We start from the raw sequence: 22,885 nt of genomic DNA on the forward strand, positions 1-22,885 counted from the left end.
GTGGAGAAACACTTTCTGACCTTAGAATGTCTTGCTAAGAACATGGCATCATCAAATTTCTTTAAATCAACGTTCATACATTTTTTTTGTTTTTTGTTTATGTCTCCGCCACAGATTCTGTCCTGTTACATTCCGAGTATGCATTCAGATTGGATGAACAGGGGTGAAGGAGAGTTAAATTCCCTTTTCAAATGTCGTGGTACAGATTTTTGAGATGTGAAGTTTCTTTGTTGCTTTGATCTGATACCCGACAGAAATACTTCCACAGAATAATCATTTGTTAATTTCCTACAACTCAGTTAAATATACATAGCCTGAAGTACACTTTGACCATTGGCCAGAAGGCACTTTGTGTTATTGGAATGCCAGTGTACTTGTGAGTCCCCAATCGGTCCTGACACAATCACTGGCTTCTAATCAGTGCAAAAGTAATGGCCACCTCCGAGTACAATCAAGTGTACAAGTTAATTTGGCAGGAGTAGCTCTAACCTAATGAATCCTTTCGGTGAACAAACTGAGCACAAAAGTCCTCTTGTGACCATTAACTTCTAGGATCTGAGAAGCATTGTCCTGATATTTATTTGTCCAGTTTTCTTAACAGCATGTGAAGCAATGACATGTTTTCATGCTGTCATCTCGCCCTCGCTGTCCGCCAGCCTCCACTCCTCAGTTTTTGGCAGCCTGGAGCGTTCAGGCCGCTTTGTTTCTCTCATGCTCGGGGACAGTGAGCAGACGACAAGTGAGGATTAGATTTGTCCAATGTCCAGTCAAAACATAGACAGCGAGGCAATAGTGAGGCACTGGCCCTGTGGTGCTCGGTGCTGTCACCCTGGCCAGGAGGGGCAGTGCTGGCAGTTAGCGCATCGTGCCACAGCTCGTTCTGAACCACTATCTGCGCCTGCAGATTCTCCTCTTAACCCAGAGGCCTTTCATTTCACACAAATTGGAAAGAGTCGCTCCAAGCTGAGGCAGAATGACCTCAATGATAACGAAGGATTAGCCTAAAATAATATTACAGTTTAATTCAAAATGGGAATACAACCGTATCAGGAGGTTATTGCAAAACTGGATGTGTATTTTCCACCTGCACAGAATTAGAATTTGGATTGGTTATATCATGACAATTTTTTTATTTACCTTGCTAGAGAAATAGGTCTTTGGATGGCAGTTCGTTGGTTGGTTTCTTAGTCAGTCCACCACTTTGGCCTAGAATATCTCATCAATTTTGTGACATACGTCGACAATGATTGGATGAATTGCATTTGGATTTGGTATAGAAATCCATGTGCCCCTCAGGAAGAATATTGCCATAATTGTGGCGGTACCTTCACATTTCCTTCATTCATTCATCAGTTCAAAATGGTTTTGTATCACATTCCCATCAGCCTGCTAGCATTGACATTGTCAAATATTGTCAAATATTAGCTAAATATCACTTAGCTGTTCTCCACGACGTTACAAATTGTCCTAAAAATACAAGAAAAAATCAGAGTAAAAGCAAAGAGAACCCTGGGATTGATCAGTGATGAAACAGTACTGATTTACAGTTTACTTAACAAACTCCTGTCTGTTGCATGTGTGCATGCTGCGTTGAGAGATTTGTAAACTAAAGGCAGTAAACTAAACTTGTAAACTAAACTTCAGAATTGCCTCTGAACTTTCCTGGCAGGCTGTGGAGGAAGGTTCATGTGATGGTTGTCTTTGCTTTCATTAGAAGACAAGCAGCACTTTTTCTGCTGCATTATAATAGAGATCATAAAGAATCAAATAATGAAACCTGCATTTTTTTTTCAGGACAGGGGTCATCCACGACAAGCTGGATGGTGCGACTAAAAAAATACAAGATTTTAATAATTTTGGGCTCTGAATTTTTTGTTTTCAATTTACAATATTCTAGGTCTTGTGGGACAGAAGAAAGCAGATGTCCTCTATCATTACACCCCATCCACCTCCTCTCCTGGCTCTGATCCACTGAAATTGATGGAGGCCTCGATATGATTTGCTCAGAGGGCATTCCCTTGTATAAACTTAAGATAAATGCCAACAAGCAGTTGGCAGGTGTTTCTTTGCCCTGCTGGGCTGCATTCAATTACGAGTGCTCTCTTGCTCCTTGCTTTTTTGGTGCATTCTCAGAGAACATAGAAAATCAAAATTGTGTGAAGGCCCAGTAATTACACGTTGTGGCAATGGCTGACATTCAGAGTGATGTAAACTGTGTTCCATCCTTAATTGCATATGATGGCTAATTTAGCCCATGTGAGTAAAGAAACCTGAAGCTTCTTTTCGAAACCAGCCGCTATATACAGCATATATATGTATAGGATGTCTGGTTGCATTGTTTACAACCCGTAACTAAGAGAAGCACATATTGCTTTGGCAGAAGATGTGAATATCATCACACAAACAGCCTTGTGTTCTTAAGGGAAGTATAACCGCCTCAACAATATTCAAGCTCAGGAAAAGCAGTGAGAAACAAGTACAGGAATGATATGGAGAAAGGACGTATTGAGAGAAGGAAGCCAGGGTGGTTCATCCCCAAAAATATTTAGGGTCTGACTTGCATGTAGATAAGGCAACCTTTGTCCAAATCTTCCTGGAAAAGGTAATCTTAGCGGCAGAGAGAGAGAGGTGGGTTGATCTCTGAGACCACAGCCTCCAGTGAATGAAGGTAGAGGAGAAGTGAAGTAGGACTCTAGGTTGTGGTGATATGGCACAGTAAACATCAGCCAGCCTCTGAGGAAAACACTAAAAAACTGAAAACATGAGCTCAGATCCTCTCTCTCACAAAAAAGCATACAAAGTATATAAAACCTGAGAGCATCGGATCTAGCAGAATTCTATCCATTATTTGATAAGGGATCTGGAGTTGCATGCAATTTCACAGAGGAAACTGGGAAGTGAACTTGTGATTTATTTCTGCTATATCTCTTCATGTTATATGAAATAGAGCTATGCTGTAAGAACTGGGCAGGGGCGATACAGAGAGCACCAGGAACCGGGTTTAATCATAGTAATGGCAGTGGTATGACCTAACCAGTGTAGCCCCAGTTGTGCACACTGTGCTAAGAAAATTGTCCTCCATGCCTCATCTCTACCCAAACACTGATTTAATTGACGCTTTCACCTGAATAAAAACACGCAAATTTAAAAAGAAAACAAGACTATTCTTACCTGCTCGGTAGATTAATTTACTCTCAGTACTTTTAATCTGAACCTTGTTGCAGGCCAAACAACCACATTGAAACCACAGGGCTCGATCCATTTTCAGTTAAACTGTGGTGTGATTATTCGTTTAAAGGGAGCAAAATGGCCCAGCGGCAAAAATAATTGATACTGGGTATGTGACATTTCCTTGAAAGCTATCATCCAACCATTTACTTGTTAGCTCATTGTGTTGCAGACCTTCAGAGATAATAAATTAAGCCCTTCGGCACAGTTAGTGTAAAATGACTGGGCATCAGCCGAATAAGGTTTGTTTCTGGTCTTCTCTCACATGTTTTAGAGGAGGTCACCAGTATTGTCCTAGAAATGAGGAGAGATTGAATGCTGAGATTATTTGGACTGGGGAATAGACACCAGATTACATACTACATACAACCAAAAAGATTTTTGCATGTAACAAAAAAGTGTTCTCGGAGGTCGAGTTGTAGCATCTTCTACCCCTGAAATATCTCAGCTCTGCCAGTAATACTTTTCAGAAGATGTCCCTGTCTTCTGTTGTCCACTGGAGCAGAATAAAGTTGGTAACAAACAAATGATAACACATTCTCACCTGAGCAATCACTGTTTTCCTGTGTAATGGCAGAGCATGAGGAATATTGTATGGAAACATTCCAGAAGATCAGGGATTATCTCATCAGCAGAAATATAAGTATATTTTGGATTTGTTTCCTAACTGATAGCCGAAGCTCGTTGACCATCCATTACCCTGACAATATTAAAATGTTCTGATAAGAATGGACGAGTGTCTGTGACATATAAAAAAATACAGATATAACAAATTTTATAATGAGTTTTTTTTACACGTACGAATAGCAGCATAAGCAATATAACATGCGGATTCACACATTTTTACAAAGCTGCAGCACTGCTGTGAGCAGAGTAATACTGAATAAAACAGACCTACACAGTGTTTACCGTTAATTACCTAGACTGTGGCGTCCGCTATAGTCTAATTTGCCCTTATACAGATTAAAAATGAGACAAATTGTTTGTTTTTTTACACTCAATATAGCATAAATTTATGTAATTATTCTCATAATAACATAAATAAAGATGAAAAAATAAATGAATGTTTCGACTGAATAACTACATAACTACTGCATCAATTATATTCTATAGCTAGCTATTACTCTAGCGGCAAGCTACTGTATACGGCTAGAGAAAACTTGACATGTAAGCTAGGGGCTATGGCTGATATATGCCAAGACTATCGTAATTTTCCTTTGCTTTCCCACAGCAAGAGTAAAAGGCTTCATAACAATTAATAATAATTGCCCCCATTCCATCTCTGCTTCTCATATGGGTTTAAAACTGTGGTGCTTTAGGTTGGCCTATTAAGGATTAACTCAAACAATTATTAACAATTTTTTTCTGATTTGTGATTTAATGAACCATTCGCAGTTTCACTGTACCGGCCGTGTGTACTTAGACTTGCATTGCTTAATCTTTGAGACAAGCATATGCTTGATGTCGCAGCTCTGCAGCTGAGAAATGTTTGTGGAACTACAATTCTAATTTGCCTCTAGGTAAGGAAACACTGCCTGGTGAATAAGGGCAGTACTGGCACTTTTTTTTCCCACTTAAAGCACTGGTTTATGCACTCAAGAGGGATCGTCTAGTCTTTCTAGGATTCCTCTACACTAGTTTGCTGGAGTGTAGAGTGAGTTACTGTCAATCACTGAAATAAAGTTAATCTTGGCAGCCGGGCAGGAAGGCTTTGCTACTTGGAAATATTTCTTTAAAACTAACAGTTTTTGTCAGTGGTGTGAAAGCACACTGCCGTTTCTTTTCTGATCTAGTCGGAAATAGAGACCTTTCTCTCCCTGTGCTTTATTAGCTTTCTTTCTCTGGCCCAAAATAGAGCCACTTGTTCATTGAGTTAGTTCTCACTCCGACAGCTTTCAGGTTAAACTGCAGATTTAAAGCGAGTCCATCTGCAGGCTGCAATAAAAGCTCTTTTCAGTGAGGGGTTACTGGACACTCCTTCTACAGAGGGAAGAAGAACTTAAATATGCCCTCCAGTCACTTTTTAAAGTATATAAAAATAACCTGCTATGCCTAATATTTTGTTTAACATTGTAGACCCTCAATGCTAATGCTAACTGTCTGCTGACACCATCATGGATGCACTGCCTCTGGGTGCACTGGAAGTTTCCGGTTTCTTTGCCTACATTTGTATATTCAACAGCGATTGGTTTTCTGTATTTGTGACGTACCAAATCTAGCTTGCCAGGATTAGTGCACAGAAATCTCTTACTCCAGGAGAGGAATGTGAAAACACCTCTATAGTGAAAAAATTGCTCAGATACAAGTCCCTATAGTCAATGTCAGATATTTCAGAGGACAGAAACTGAAGAAAAACAAAGAATAAAAAACAATATATATATATATATATATATATATATATATATATATATATATATATATATATATATATATATATATATATATATATATATATATATGTATAGACACACAAACCCCGGCCTTAATAAACTGTTGTCTATTAATTGCAGAAAATCTTGGAAATATTTTTGGTGACCTTGTTCTTGACCTTCATCCTATCGGCTCTAAAATTAATCATCTGGTGAAACCCTCCCAAGAAATACTCCCACAGTTGGGTGAAAACTGTTAATGAGTTGTTGAGTTTGTATTACATTTCGTACACACACACACACAGACACACACTTTCGACTATGCTGTTGAGCAGGATGAAAAAGAGTCAAGGGACACAGAGCATAAGCACTACAAAAAAAATTCAGTTTAAAAATAAAGTGCAACAAAACCATTAAAGATGACAGAAAACTACACTTCCTATAAATAAAATATCTACTGTTTTAAACAACTTCAAATAAAACAAATAACGACTGGCCCTCTAAAAGGGAGTAAGACACACACGTGTGTAAGCTGCCAAATGACCAAATGGCACAGTCTGGATAGTTGTTTGCTGGACAAAGATCTTAGACACTGACAAGCTCGCATTTTCATGATGTCCAAGCTTGGTTACTGTGTGTGCACTTCAGGTTTGCTTAAAAAAACAAGCAGTATTTGTGCCATGAATGGATTTATCTCACACCTGCACCATACAGCAGCAGTTTTAAAAGTATGACTCTGTGTGTTCCCCCTCAGACAAAATCAAGACAACAACCACAACTCGGATATAGGGACAATTTATACTGGATACTTTGATACATAATTCATACATACTTGATAATGATGTCCCTGGGAAGCATAAGTCGCAATTAATTAAAAATACGCAGATCATGTCTGTGTATCCAGATTTGACTGGGAGTCATGACCCAGCGGAACAGTACAATTTTTTCAAGTCCACATTCATAAATGACACAAATTTTGTATACATTCACTAAATAGTCAGAACTTAAATCCTCAGAATTAGCAGTTTTCTGTTAATTATGGGATTTGGCTGCCAGCTGTCAAATCTCAGATGACCAACTTCTCACAAGTACTGGAATTTACCAAAAAGATATATGTTTCAGAGCAATCCATGGTTCGATGTGGAAATCCACCTAAAGTACCTTTTCCATGTTTATTACCTCCACCAGCTGTTTTTGAAACAACACACACCAAATGCATTCATTGAAATCACTTATTCTCCACAAGATCTCTTATTTTCCGCTGCTGTTTTTGTGAATTGATGAACGTGTTATCATACAACCTGGGATTGCCATGAATTTCTTGCCACGCTGTTGAAACATTTTAAAATTTAGCCGATAAATCTTTTCACAGCCTTGAGTAAATCCGCACCCGTTTCTCTCTGTGCTCATCCTGACTTTGAATGTGTTTCGTACTGCCTCCAAATTTTGCTTGCCAATTAAACTGAAAGCACCATTCAGTTTCAAGTACCGACATCCATGTGAAGCATTTTTCTCAGTAAGGTATTATCCAATCAGGGTCAATTATCATCATAATTTTTGTCTATTCATTAGCAATGAACCTATGGTATACCGTGCACAACATTAAGAGAAAGACTAGAAAAGAACTCATGGAACAGTCTGCACTAGATTCATAAACAATGCGTAGCCAACACTCCTCCTAGTTTTGCTGCATTTATAGGACTTCAACCTTGTCAGGAGAGCTCCGAGCAGAATTTATCATCTTATATGTGGATGACCTTGGGGAGGGTTTTACCAGTAGAGTTGGGAAGGGAGCGGGGTTGGATAAGGAGGCACTAACGCATGCAGAGACGCTAATATACAGAACTCTTTCATTCACTAGCTGTTTTTAACACCTCTATAAATAAAGGGATCAGGGAGAGAAACTTTCCCTCTGTACAGACTATATAAACCGATTTAATTAACTTGCGGATTTTACTGCTATCATCCACTGGCTCCTGAGCAAACCGCCTAAAGCCTCACGATACTTGCTTGAACAAATAGTAAGTACCAACAGTTCATTGTGAGACTTTCTGAGTTGACCATATTTGAACTCTGGGTTTGGTAAAAGTTTTTGTTATTGATGTGTTTTGACTCCAGGAGGGGAAGAAGAACGTGTTATGGCTTGATTTACACCCACTTTCATTATCAGGCGCTGCCTCACACTCATCAGAGAATCACAGTACTTCATTTTCAAGCTACAGAATCACAGACAGGCATCACCATCCATAATAAATCTGCTTTGCTTGTGATGAATATTCTCTTCTTATGATTTTTCGTTGGTTGCTTGATTTGGTGCAGGCTTTACATGATTTTACTGGCGAAGACACTTTAAGAAGGGAACAATAACAGAGTTGAAGAATACAGGATAGAAAAGAAAAAGTAACAGTAATCTTTATCTTAATGCGAATGCATCATTCCCGTTTTATAAAAAATTAAATTTTATAAATGTAGTTCCGATCATTCAGACACCTCTCCTTGCAGTATTGGTTGAAATGATGAAATCTGTTCATCAGTGTGTGTCAGTGCTGAAGGAGATGTAGGCTACACCCTAACAGTGTGTTGCTGATGTGGTCAGTTGAGTTTTTTTCAAATGCGCTCATGTACATGAAAAGCAATTAGTTATTAAATAAAAGCATAGTTTAATTAGTATAGATAATTAGCCTGTATCAACTGAAGTTCGTATATCCATCACTCAATCCAGTTGTTGAGCTAGCTCTCAGGAAGTTTTGACTTGCGATGCATTAGAATTCTTTTGAATATCAAATAATGGCTGTGTTAATCTTACGTCAGTGAGTCAGGTATGGTAGCATCACAGCTGAATATGATTTGATATCTCCAGGTCAAGATGCAGGAAAATCTCATTCTTTGAAAAAAACGACAGAAAGCCCCAGACCTGTCCTCAGCCAGGCGGCTGATAGTGCCAGATCCAGGTGATCTTAGATGAGATTTATAGGCTATTTTTCAATCTTTCTTGGAATCTTTGAACATACTGTATATATCAAATAGCAGAACATTGTATCACTTTTGTTTTTTTTCTGGGGAAGGACCCCATACACCCCACTCAAACTGCTCCCCCACCCCCCATTTTGCCTTCCATGATAACCCTGATACACTGATTGTTATCAATAGTCATGTAATCCTCCCCTATAATCCTATTTGTTGTGAAATTGTACAATTTTCGACCTAACTGAGCTCTCCTCTGTAGGTGGCCTACAGTCCTTGTTGGTATTGTGTACACTCTGTGCTAACAGAGCGCACTTGCTGTCAAACGTCCCTGTGCACCCACAAAAAGGCTATCTGACTCTGCCCTGTGAATGCCTCTGTATTAAGTCTGATTTATGATTACCTTTCGCAATAAAGGCCAGTGTGAGGGGAAGAGATTCATTAGGGAGTCTAGTTTATGTTTCAGAAAAGTCCGGAGGGGCCACGGGAATACTGATTGGCACACAGATGTGTGCTTGTCTCATCTCCTCCAACCCAAGCCAAAGGCTCTCCACCCTTTCCCTCTCCAGCCATGTGCACTGGTTGGCACAAAGACGTTGCTGTTCTCTGCCCATAGGATACCCAAGATGTCCAGGGTTCTCGTCGCAGAGGCTTAATATGTTTCAGACATATTAGGCCTCCCCACTGAGCCTCCCAGTCGTTAACGGCAGCTACTATTTGGGATTGTCTTTTCCTTCCACAGCTTTACCAAATGGGCCAGCATCGCTATGTTTACTCGTCATCGATCGATATTCTTTAATCCCCGAGATAATGCTTTCGCTCATGAACTCAAAATAGGTCTTCCTCCTCTCCAGTGAAGCCACAGGCCCATTACTCTTTATTAGCTCTTAGCGTCTTAAATGTGGCCATCCATTTGAGGTGAGGCAACAAACATCCCCAGCAGGTCCCTCAGTAGCCTGCCAACGCATGCACACACACACACGAACACGCGCGCACAAATTTGAATCATACTCTTAATCGAGAACTAATATTGTGTGTTGAATTCCACTCATATTAAAAATATAACATATTCCCTTTGAAGATTTCTAAAGCTTGTTTTTGGCCCAACCTCGCTCCTTCATGAGTCTTCCTTACCGGATTGACATACACCACAGACCTCTATCTGCCTGAATGATTTTTCTTCTATGGAGGCTGGCATGAAGTAATACCATATTGTGTCATGTATTGATTATTTTTCCAGTCCCTCTTTCCTCAATTTTGTGGCTGCTCAAAAGCATAAATCATCTGCAATGATCCTTGAAGGAAATATTGTATTTATTATTCTTGACGCATGGTCACAAATTCAATAGCCCTTATTAATTGAACATGGTGAGAAATATGATATGGGTAATCCAATGGGACGAGAGCGCTTTCTCTCATCCTTCATGTTTAAGTCTGTCCTGATTGGCATTCATGGCAAAGTCCAGAATGATTCTGGGTCAAGATGAGGGTCGAAGCGACTGTAATTGTAAACCGTGACAAAGAGTGTTTCTCTGTCATCTTTGCAATATGATTCACTGTTATCTCTTCCTAGAAAATCACATTTACACTGCAAATGTTGTATAACACTTTTGTAAGGTTTACATACAAAACGGTGCATAGGGTTCAGTGATGACTTGTAGTGCATTTGCATAATGCAACCAACTGAATACCCTTCACCTCACCCTCCCCTTCCAAGGGTATAGGAGAACCTATGGTGCCATTCAGGTAACATAACATGTGAAAGGCCCTCACTAAAGCCAGTGTTTGGTTTGTCCATTCTGGGCTACTGTAGAAACATGGAGAAGCAACAATTTCGGACTCAGTTGTTCTATGTAGATATAAAGGGCTCATTCCACGGCAACAAAACAATCCTACACACTGGACCTAGAATCCAGGTATTATCAGGGCAAGATCACCTTTCCACACATGTTAATTTGTTCATTGTTGCTCATCACCTACTTGAATTACTTCCTGTTTAGCTGTCTGTCCTTGTTCTCTATTCCTTGTCTGCCTTGACTGGTGTTGAAGCAGAAAGACAGGCAACCGACCATCCAGGCAGCCCTTCACTTCTGCGTCCACCCACAACGTTACAGCCAGGAGTGGGCAGCAGGAATTTTGGCCTCGCCTTCCCTGGTCTCTTCTTCTGTGGCTGTTCATTTACTCAGCCACTGCGAGTGTGAAGGCTGCTCTTCGCTCCGCCAGTCATGAGTGAGCCTGTGTGAGAGGGTAAAGGAGGGGTGCTGCTTGGCTTGTTAGCACGGATCTGGTACATGCCTCTCTCCTCTGCACATTGGTGTCTGGCAGAAAAACTTCTGATTGGTCACCCCAGAAACTAATTGACTATTTGTGAAAGTGGCATCAGTTATTTATGTGACAACTAAAATAATTAGAACTAAAACATTTATCAGGCTATTACATGCAGTACACTTATATACTGTTTAAAAGATTTGATTACTGAGAAAGTAGACCAGTACTGACATGGATTGAAAAATACATATCCTCAAGTTTGACTTCATCCTCATCTAAATACTTTCCAGACCGCTGTTGTCTGTATCTCAGTTCAGCAAGTTCTAGTGTTTGCTAATTATCCCTTGAAACAAAGTACAACTGTACAAGTACTGGGCTGATGGGATTTTTGATAGTTTTTCAGGTTTTTGGTCATAAACCAAAGTATTGGACACATTAGAATGAAAATGAATGAAAAATTATGGAATGACAAGAGTTCAACATTGAGGGTGACATGAGTGTCAGTATCAAAATCGAATCGAATTGCTAAGACATGTCACTCAAACCAAGGAAGGTCAACCTGCTCTCGTGGTGCGAGAGGAGAAGCCTTGGATCACCAAATTTGTTAGCATATACTGTACGTTGTCATGAAAGTGGGAAGTGGGATTACTTTGACCATTGAAACGTTTGACTTGATGAAAAGTCAACGCCACAAGAGTTTTTCCTCTGGGATTTGTGCTTTTTTGCACCAGATCATTATCAATCTATCCAACAGCTGTCAAGACATTACACTACCTCACAAAAGTGCCTTTATTTTGGCAGTAATGGAAAAGTTAGAGTCATCAGTTAGTTAGTCATTACAATGCATCTGTTGAGTACAGAATTTCATGAACATCCATGTAATAGTTGTGGAGATGTCTCAGTCTGGGACAAAGTGGTGGACCATCCCCTGAAAATTACAATTACAACTTGTGTGCAGACATGCACTGCTCTCATAATGCCCATTCACCAGTAACATTTTATGGAGCACCGATCTTCTGTATTTGTTACAATAGATGCTAAAATCACCATGGTCCCATCAGCGAGGTGCCCTGGCAGCAGTTCCACGAGGAAAATTCAGCTGCAACAGTGTTTCCCAATAGAGAAAGAGAAACATCCCTTTTTATTATAAATTGGAAATGTAGAGATTCAACATTAGAATTTATCTGGTTCAGCATAATACTGTCTATCCTTTAACGATTTAATCCTTTAATTATACATGATGTGAAACATAAAGTATATGCTGAAATAGACCTTTTTCTCTCTTGAATTATCATTATTTTTCTTTTATCTTTGCATTTCTATGCCAGCTTAATGTTAAATGTATCCCCACCTTGTTTGAATAGACATGATTATCATATTTGGTATCCTTTAACATTCCTTCTTAAAACAACTTAGTTAGTTAGTGAGTGAGTATTCATTAGGGCCCGCACACCATGTAAGGCATTATGATTTTTTTCTTCTAAATTAATCACATTTTTGAGGGGCTAAACATTTTTGAAAACTCACAAAATACATTCTACATTTCACACACATTCAGTTTTAGTCATATGAAACACTCAGACTGCTTAGTCCTGCTGGATCTACCTGAAAAGTTGTGAACATCTCCCCCAAATATCTTGTTGCATCATAAATCTGAGAAGATGTCCTCAGGCCTTGGATGCAAATAAGAATTTCAGCCTGACCCTTAGAGGGCACCACAAATATCAAAAATATGTGCTCGCAAACCCAGTGGTCCAAGTTTAACAAAATTAGGTGGGCATGCTCTGATACAAGGGGGCGGGTCCTATCAAATCTTTACTCATAGCTCTAGTTGCCTTTGAGCGACGCTGATTAAATAATATAAATTAAAAATTGATCTTGTACTACCTCCTGAACATACACAGATTTCCCTTCACATCTGATGATTGGAGACGAATGATGGCGCTTGTGTACACAATAAATGAGTGTGATGTTGGTCTTACACATTCTTTAAACAGAATTTATCTGGCTAAAGTGGCTTTCTTCACAGCTTTCTTATGCCTGAAACCCGCTCATTGCTGCTTGCATATTTAATTTATGCTGATTGAGCTGTTTCCCGCTGTTGAGCACAAAGAGCTAGAACCCATGCATTGCCGCTTGTGGCCATAATTACATGTTCTCTTGGTTCTATTTACCACACATATGCGCACACACACACACACACTATATATATATATATATATATATATATATATATATATATATATATATATATATGTATATGTATATAATGCCATAATTTTTTCACATTTATCTGTGCTCAAAAGTTAAAAATGATGATACTTCCACATTTTAATAATGTAGCACATACTGAATATTAAAGCTTTAATGCAGCAGGGGTGTAGCACCTCTGTGTTTTTCTTCTCACTAGAACAAAGGAGGGCGTGATTCATCTTGAAGATGATTTGTAAATTGTATTAATTCCGATGCATAACATAAGCTTGCTGATTCTGATTATGTTGGATTTGGGTCTGGAGAGTTTCAAGCTTTATTTGGCCTGAGATGGGATTATTTTCCAATGTATAAATTCAGTGTCAGTTTTCAGGCACTCTCTTTTTAGTCCGACAGTAAACAAGGTCTGCATGTTTATGCTGGAACTCGGTGAAATGGCACTTAGCTGTTTGGGGGCATACACAGACTGAAATACAATGGGGAAAAAATGTCTGTCTGTATTGATTTGACATGATTTTAAAAAAATGATTTGGACGATGAAAGTTAATAAACATCAGTATAGAATCAGATTTTAGGAAGAATGGTAATTTAGACCCGTAGTCCTCATGGTAACATGAATCAAAAACATTACAGGTAACAATATACAATACACAAGTAAAAAAAACCAGATACGGAACATTCAGAGGTTAAGTGATCAATGATCTGGTATGATTTAAGACAGTGTTTGAGATGTGCCTTGAAATTCAAACATGCAGAACACTCCCTTATTGCAAGTTGTAGGTAAATATTTTCTCCCCATTTCTGAGAGCACAGTTTGACCAAATGTGGTACGCTATGAGGCACCTGGCTGTCCCGTCCAGTAGTCACACTGAGGTCAGTGTCACTGTCACCTCTGTTACATGAATTTAATTAAAGGTGGTGGGGCAAGAACACAAAATGTTATGCATTAAACAAGAATATTATATTTCCTTTTTTTTAGTTCTCCAATCCTGACAAATAAAATTTTTCCAGAATTACTTTTCTTTTAAATCTCATTAGTTTATGGTTGTTTTGAAAAGTGATTCTAGTTGTATTGCATGGCCACAAGCTTCAAATCCATGAATTAAATAATGTTAAATAGTTATAAATAATAAAGTATAGTTTGGCCAATAAATGCCCATTTCTAAATCTCAATGTCAATCAGTAATTATTATATGCACCCTATGTTCTATTATTTGTCGCAGTAACAGTTGGGTGCAGACATACGAAGATCCTAATTTGAAATGGATTTTTCTTTTTTCTGTTCCATTTCCTCTTTTCCACTAGACTAGCTTCTCATTTTATTAAGCGATGACTGTTCCTTTAGATTTTGTTTGTACACAAGATGTGCCTCATTGCTTTGTGTTAAATAGAATTCAAATAATTCTGTGGACACGTATGCGCAGTCTTTTTTAACAAGGTCTCTCTTCACATTTTTATTCAGAAGCTCTTCTTGTAAACAACGAAAGATTAATTCATTCGGTCTGGGTCTTGTTTTATATAATTTGCTGGTATCAAATATGAACAGAGCAGCCTTGCAGAGATTTAACAAATATTATATGCATAACTGCATATGATCTTTTCATCTCTTTGCTCTAAAATGTAATTATTTCATATCTAAAAAAAAAATCCAAAGACCTATTCTCGCTGCAATATGTTCGTAAGTTTGTTAGTCAGTTAACCATAATAATGATGGATCTAGTTAACAATCAGTAATTTAACATGTATTTTCAGAGTTTATTAATGAGGAGTGGTTTGTGATTTAATTGTGTAATATTATATTTTCCAGTTTGTGTGTACAAGCAGAGGTGTGGGCACATTTGAATTCTTTATGTCAGCTGTGAAGAGGAGATTACATTTCAGCTGCTCAGTCCTCTGGAGAAAGCCCTTTGCTTTCACTGTACCTGAGACATGAGAGTGAGAATAACGTAACTGCACAGGGAATACAGAATGACTTTGTTCCGACTGCTCTGTCTTGCTGGATGGTCAAGCTTTTCATTTGGGAGCAGGCTAATGCCATGTATACAACTTGCCAACAAATAACACAAAGCTGCTTGTTCAGGGAAAATACAAAATTCTCTGTGGTGCTCTGCTGTTAAGAAGTAGAGGGTGTCTTAACTCAGATGCAACTAACTGATGCCTTGAGCAGGACGGGTGCTGCACCAGGGTTGACAGTTGGAGCATTTCTGCACCCTTGTATCCCCCAGTGGGACAGCAGCACTGAGTTCAAGAGGAGCACCATGAATCACAAATTCCTGACTGATTTGTTAACTGTCAGGACGTTGATTTAAACTGTCGGGACGTTTGATCAGAGGAAAGAAATCCTCTGGCAGTTAGCATGAGGATGGGAGTGTGCTGATGGAGTGTAAGCACACAGTAGATTGCACTTGAGAAGAAGGTCAAAGCCTTTATTTATGTGTGCTGTACTGTCCCTCAAAGAGTGAGGCCACAGATAATAACAAATGAGCCTTTACTATTGACTTTTTCTTTGTCATTTGCGGGTAAAACTGCATACTGGGGGCTAATTTTAATTCTGATTATATCTTAAGTTAATACAATAAGCAGCCATACCTTTTTTTCTGAATGTTTGATCATGATTGATAACATCTCCTTTTTTTTTCTTCTTTTTATTTTCTACAGTGTATGTGATATTGGATACTTTCAAAAATATTTGGATGTTAGAGGAATTCATGAGGCAGGGCTGGAGGCTCACTCAGACTAGGATGGGACATTATTGCCTTTTTTGGTTGGTTGGTTGGTTGGTTTGGTGGTTTGGGATTACGCAAAAACTACAGAACAGTTTTCCACAGAAATTGGTGAAAGGATGGAACATGGGCCAAGACAGAATCACCATTATATTTTGGCGCAAATCCTAACAAAGGGGCAGATCCAGGAATATTATATTACTTTGTTTAATAAAACGAGATGTAAGGTGTTTTTTAAGTGATTTTATGGGCAGGGTCGGGCCACCCCCTGCCCCCCCCTTGACAGCGCCAATGATGAGATGAAAGGGGCCCAGAGATATTCAGCTAATACTGTTGTTGCACAGGGCGAGCAGTAACGCCAGTAGCAGTGCCGGCCCTGCAATGTTGGCACCCTAGGCAAGATTTTTGATCAGCGACCCCCAACCCCACCACTAATCACCACTTGCAATGCAACAAATTAAACGCTGTACAACAACTAAGATGTATAATATACAATAATATATAAAAATTCAAATATCAATTATATATTAATTACGCTCATAGCTTACAAAACTTTTGAGAACTGTGAAGAATAATTTCATCCTTTTTTGACGGAAACGATCAGAGAAGCAAAATCACCTGCGGGAAAATCAACTTACAAGATCTAAACCAAGTCATAGAAGAAAGTGTCCGAGTGTTTAACCACGGTCGAAACAAAACAATCTGACAACGAGTCACAGCTTTAATGCAGGAGATAACGAGCTTGATTAGGAACAGGTGTGCACCCCAGCGAGGAAGTCAGGAAGACCCCGCCCACTTTATGTTTGCGGCGCCCCCCATGGATGACAGTGCCCTTAGCACTCGCCTTTACAGCCTATGCCAAGGCCGTAATATTACGGCCAAACAAATGTCGCTTACTATCTTATGGTACAATATCTTGTTTATGAGCTCCTTTATGAGAAAAATGATTATTAAAAAAAGCAAGAACAAACTAACTGGCACTAACTTCTTCTGCAAATTCTGCACTACAAAATCTCAAAATATTCCACTTACATTGACACAGTATAGCTACAACATTAGATAGAACCAGTTTATAAAATATATATATATATAATAGGAATATATGATAAACCTAAAATAACTAATTGATGGATTTTAATAATTATTTAATTGTTTAACTGATAGATTATTTGGTGGTTGCAACACTTATAAAACACTAAGAATACTATGGGAGGTCTTTATAGATTTACAATTTGTGTACATTCTCACCTATGCAATTCGCCTCACAATTCTCTCATCCAACAGTTATGTCCATTGCCAACAACAATAGGTCCAATGAAATAAGTAAGATGGGTTAAATGGGGGGTTAAATGAAATCCATTCGTTTTTCGACAGAGGGTGAAAAGAGGAGCTGCAGTAATGGGCTGTTTGAGGACACTATTGCTTTTTCTGAACATTAGAGGTTGTACACCTTTTCAAGTGGTAACCCAAATTAAAAGTATGAACCTGAATATGAGAATAATATGTCACTATTAAACATTTACCAGTTACATTGTTCTTCACTGATTCAAATGGCTGTCGCTTACTACTCATTTCTGGTTGTCCTTATTAACTGCCTCTAACACCAAACAGGTTTACAACAGGTGACTGTGGTGACCTTGTGGTGACCTTGTCCTGACCTGGCTCTTCTCTTCTTTCTTGTAGCAGCAGACAGTCGAGTCCTAGAGGGACTGCAAAGATATTCCTCCCTCCCCGCATACCTGCCTGTCAACTACCAGCTGCTCAACGCTGACTTGGCGTTCTTCCTGAAGGAAGCCAATCAGGACTTCATGAGGAACTCTAGCCTGATGGCTCGGACTGAGCCCTTCTTCATCTACCAGGCTCGGAGTTTGCCCTCGATGAATGCTAGCTATGGAGCTCTCTCTGTGGAGCAGCCTGTCCCCTTGGAACTCCTACAGAGCCCGGGGACTTTCCCTGCCTCTTCTGTTTTTACCTTCAACTGGAAGGTGCAGACCTTTATCATGAATACCAGGATTCACCTGATCAAGCCCAAAGTCCAGGTTATGTTCTATATTGCCGGGCGGGACTGGGACGACTACAGTGCCATAGACAAGCTGCCCTGTGTGCACATGTTTGCTTTCCACGAGACCCAGGAGGTACATGGCACTTGCCAGCTGAAAGGGGAGCTGGGGCTGTGTGTGGCCGAGCTGGAGCCACTGGCCGGCTGGTTCAGCCCGCCCAGTGTGGTGCCAGGACACCAGCGGAACCTTGAAGTATCCGAGGGCACCCCGGTGGAGCTCTACTACACACTTCAGTCCACAGAAGCAGGGGAGTGCCACTCAGAGGAGGCCAGGAAGGACAGCTTCATCCGCTCGAGCCAGGAAGGGCTGTTTGGCTCCTTCACCTCCACGCCGCTCAGGAGGGTCGGCGGTGTGAAGCTCTACCAGAACCCCACTCCTCCTCCTCTCGCTGAACACAGGCTGGATAATAACTTCATGGTCATGGTTCCAGCTACGCCCATGAGACAGAGGGAAACCGTCTCTGCTTTTATCGTGGTGTCAGCCTACTCTCCTGTGGAGATGTTTTCTCTCAGGTAAGAATGTATTTTTGTTCTTCAGTGAAGTGTCTGGTTGCTGACTTTATTTGTCTTACTCAGACCGTGGCATTCTTCTGCCTGTGTCTATTGATTATTGCATATTATTATTCTTTCTTAACCCAATATGCACACTGAAGTTTGAATTTTTCCCCAAACTAGAAACAAATGGAAAGTCTATTAGCAAACACTAAACCTGGAATCTCTGTGAGCAGACACAGACTTGCTCTACTTGCTTAAACCTCTGTTTCTGCTTTGCATCATTGTTGGATTATAAAAAAAACATGAAAACTAATTTTCGCATTCTCACTGAGACATTTTTCCTTTTCCGAAGTCAAACCCCTGAACGAGAATGAATATGATGCTACTTGTTAACCAAGGTGAACTGTAAGAGAGATCTACAGTGGCCCTGAAGTGCACACCACAACAGCAAATCACAACATGACAGCAATTCACCACAACACGACAGCAACTCACACAACACGACAGCAACTCACACAACATGACAGCAACTCACATCACACAACACAACATAACAGAAAATTGCCACAACAAAACAACAAATCGCCACAACACAACAGCAAATCACACAACACAACAGCATTGGTGAGATTGAAACGGAACGGGTAGGTACGTATCAGACACTGATCCTCTTCATGATTGGTTGAACTGTCTCTCATATATAGAATGCTTAAGCTACAATATATATTGCCTTCACTGCGTGATCACTCCGTTATGTTCATGATGCCATAACACCGGCCTGGGACATCTAGCAAGCTCGCAGTTTCCGGCCGCGGTGAAGTTAGTTTCAAGTTGGATACAAAACTAACTTAGCCGCGAAGCATTTCCTCCAGAGTGAAACAAGACAGAGAAGGGTTGAAGCCTGACTCAGTGAAGCTCCTGGAAGAAACTAATTACAGTGAACAGATGAGACAAAATTAGACAATTTACATGCAATGCAAATGAGGATTGAAGCCAATCTTAATCGCACCAGTTCAGAACGTTTTTGTACCTTTGGATGTGCTGCAACATCGAGCCAGTTTTACAACCTGTGGGAAAAGGAAAGCTAGTCGTATGTTGAATAGGCGTGTCTTCTGCTTAGGCACAGAGGCAATTTTAAATTGAAACACACACATATATATATATATATATTTATAAATACAAAAAAATAAAATATAATATATATTTATATACATATAAAGCTATTACATGGTTATTTTCTTTTTCCATTTGTTTACTAATGAACATACTTTTCCCAGAAAGATACACAGTCTGTGCTTAAGGCTTAAAAATAGAGTCTGGGTTGACAAAAAAATAAAAAGTTCACAATAGCTGTGAAGTTTAACAAACCAAACAAATTCTCCACACACGTGTCCCTCCTGTGCTAAATTTAATTACCAGCTAGTTGTCCTGAGGTGATAAAGCATTGCAAACTTTTTCTTTCCCCTAATTTGAGAAACTCTGAATGATTTCTTTCATCAGTCAAATGAGCGGGCCCGGCTTTGCCACAGAGGCGATGCCTGTGGTGTTTTTATTTGGCAGCGAAGTGCATGGCGGGCGCAGGTTGGCCATCTGAGAATGGCAGATATGGAAAAGGCCTCTGTGTGGTCCTAGGTGATAAGGCTGTCCGCGCTCGCGCGTTTGTTAGGACGCTTAATCACCAGAGCGAAAAGGACTTTGATCTCTATATTCACAACATCATTATCATCTGCGTACTACACACTTCTGTGACAGCCATTGTTAGCCGTGAAGCCCTGATGCAGGACGAGCTTATGATCCTGTGAAATCTGTCAAGCAGACCTCCCGCTACTTTAGTTTTACGTGTTTATTAGATCCTGACTTTTCTAAATTTTAACATGAAATCCAAAGCCAAGTCCTTTTTATGCAATTTCTCAGATTTATACCTTTTTCCAGCATGAACGTGGGGAAACAACATTTCTGTCGGCTTTTAAAATCCTCATTCTTTCTCCAAATGGATGAACTAGATTTCATTTAAATGAAAATTAAAATGGCCATTGACCCTTTGAGTAAATCTTTCCTCTTCTTTCCTTCAGTTTTCACCTTCGTCTCTTCCATTATGCTGAAAGGCTAATGCTGGGATAGCTGTTATGCAATTAAAGCTAATTTCAAATGTGTTTCATAGCCGATCGTCCAGCCAAAGCTCCCGGTGCCCAGCATGGTACGTCTCGCTGGTTTAATGCTAAGTTTAATTTGATTGGCTCTGATTTGATTTGACCTCCTCTGTGTTGATAGGCTTTGTCACTCAGAAATGGAAATTATTGACCTATTTTTCTGTAGTTTCCTCAAATTTAGAGGGATTTTTGATAAGCCATCATCCACAGAGGAGATGTGAATTGAAGGAGAAAACGACTAATTTTATAACTGTTTGAGTGATTGCGATTATTGTCAACAATCAAATTGCATCATCAGACTAATCTGCATGGCACTAGTGGGATCATAACTGTGTTGATCAATTGCTCATGAGAATCTTGAAATTAAATTTGATGATACGAACTACTGTAGCTCTTATTATACTCTCACTGCGTTTTGGGATGTTGGACAGTCTAATCAGTGATTGTTAACACGTTTGTGGAAACTCCGCAGTCATGTGAGGTTCAGTTCATGTAGTATATGAGCTAGCTAATGTCTCTGTGTTGAGTGAAACAAGAGATGGTAGGAGCTGTTGCAGAATATAAAACATAATGATATATTTTTATCCTGTTTAATTTCACTCGCTACACTCAAGTCTTTTTCTCTGCTGCTTCACGTAAAGAGAGCGATCTCAGAATACTGCTTCATGTATTTGTATCACATCTTCAAAGACTAGAGATCACTAACAACTGTTTCCATTATAGCAGTGCAAGGGTGCCACAAATGACAATGTACTAATAGTTTGATAGTTAACAAAATACCTCTATAAATGTGTTTCATAACCTTTGACTATTCGCCAGTGTTCGCCACATCTTTAAGGGAGGTGGTAATAATGACAAATACTGCAGGATGTCAATGATAGCTTCCATATACTGCATATGGATAATATGGATAATTATAATTTCATGAGCAATCGAAAGGTAACCACTACTGAGTACATAATGTGGAAATGTAAATACTACTAAGTGTATAGCACAAAAATATTTTATCACCTATTTTTAAGTGGGTTGAATTATCCTCTCAGTGTCCCAATTTGAAGTGTAGTGTATGTGTGTGTGTGTGTGTGTGCGCGCGTGTTTTCACAACTTCAAGTTCAAAGTGTCTCGTATTCGAAATACTTGAGTTGCTCAGGCACAATCAAACCCTGATTTAAAAAGTATAGTCTGGTGAAAAACATGAGGTCACTCAAATGGTATATTCAGAGTAAATATGACAAATCTGAAGTTGAACACAACAAGGTCAGGAGAGGCTACTCCTTGCTTTTGAAATGTTCATCTTGAATTTTGTTGTCTGAATAAAAGTGATCCAATCTTTCTTTCTTTTATGTTTTCAATGAGACACTTAATCAGAATTTGTTCTACTGCTAGTCAAAAACTCAGCATTTTAGAGAGGTGAGATTCAACTCATCAGTTCAAAAAGATTGACTTTAAATTTCAATATTTCAATGCTTTAAATTCAGTAGTATTTAAATTCAACACTACACACAGTCAGCAATCAGTATTCACTTGCTAAGATTACATTTTCATGGCTGTAATTAGCTTCCATACATGGTTTCCTGGGGGCTTAAAAGCAGATGTGGCCTGAAATATAGATTGCCTCTATTAACATCATTCACATACATATACCTTTATGAAATCATTAATCTGGGACAAAATGAGTTATATTTGACTATATCAAGCAGCGAGCAAAGAATGCCATGTGGTTATTATTTAGACATCATTTGCAAAAGAAATAGAGTTGATGCATCAGGATCCAGGTGGCGTACCTGAACAAATCTCCTAGAAATTATATTTATTCCTTTAACCAAAAATAATTGAAAACTGTTTTTTAATGAACTTATGTGTCAGCCTAGTTGCAAACTAGTTTTTATTTTCTGCAGTTTGAGGTTTCCTTGGGTTATGTTCATGTACATGACATGCAGGTAAGGGTAACATCACGGTCAACACTGACTTGCAAGCATATCAACAATATGTGTTATTGGCAAATTAAAATAAACCACAATATTAACTTAACCTCCACCTAAGGGCTTTTGTTTCCCTTTACAAATAGGACTGGTGTCTGTCTTGATCCTCTTGTTCTGAGCGGTTCACTGGACAAAAACCTATGAACATATTAGGCAGCAATTTAATTTCTATAAAAATGTATTTGGCAAAAAGAAAAAAAAAAGTTGCTGAGAGTTGTCGTTTTAGATACATTACTACTGGAAGATGAAGTGGCTTCTAGAGATAAGCCCTGTACTATAACGTGATAGTCACAGTTGAAAATGTAGGTCATCTTCTGCTACAAAAAAAAGTCTTAACTCTGAAGAAATATATATATATATATACTGTATATATAATATTAGTTTGCCTTTAAACTGTCAACCATTTAATTAAGTCAAGATATCTCATGACATTTTC

At 39.1% G+C, this 22,885-nt stretch overlaps 1 protein-coding gene across 1 annotated transcript in view; it reads left to right on the plus strand.

Annotated features, from left to right (window-relative positions):
- Positions 1-22,885, plus strand: part of si:dkeyp-14d3.1 (transmembrane protein 132C) — a 119,737-nt gene that overhangs the window by 7,152 nt on the left and 89,700 nt on the right. Inside the window, exon 2 of the mRNA XM_035641034.2 lies at positions 17,447-18,335. Within this exon, the coding sequence (XP_035496927.2) occupies positions 17,447-18,335 (889 nt within the window). The remainder of the gene's footprint in view (positions 1-17,446; positions 18,336-22,885) is intronic.

Source organism: Scophthalmus maximus, chromosome 19 (genome assembly GCF_022379125.1).
Source record: "Scophthalmus maximus strain ysfricsl-2021 chromosome 19, ASM2237912v1, whole genome shotgun sequence".
Lineage (NCBI taxonomy): Eukaryota > Metazoa > Chordata > Actinopteri > Pleuronectiformes > Scophthalmidae > Scophthalmus > Scophthalmus maximus.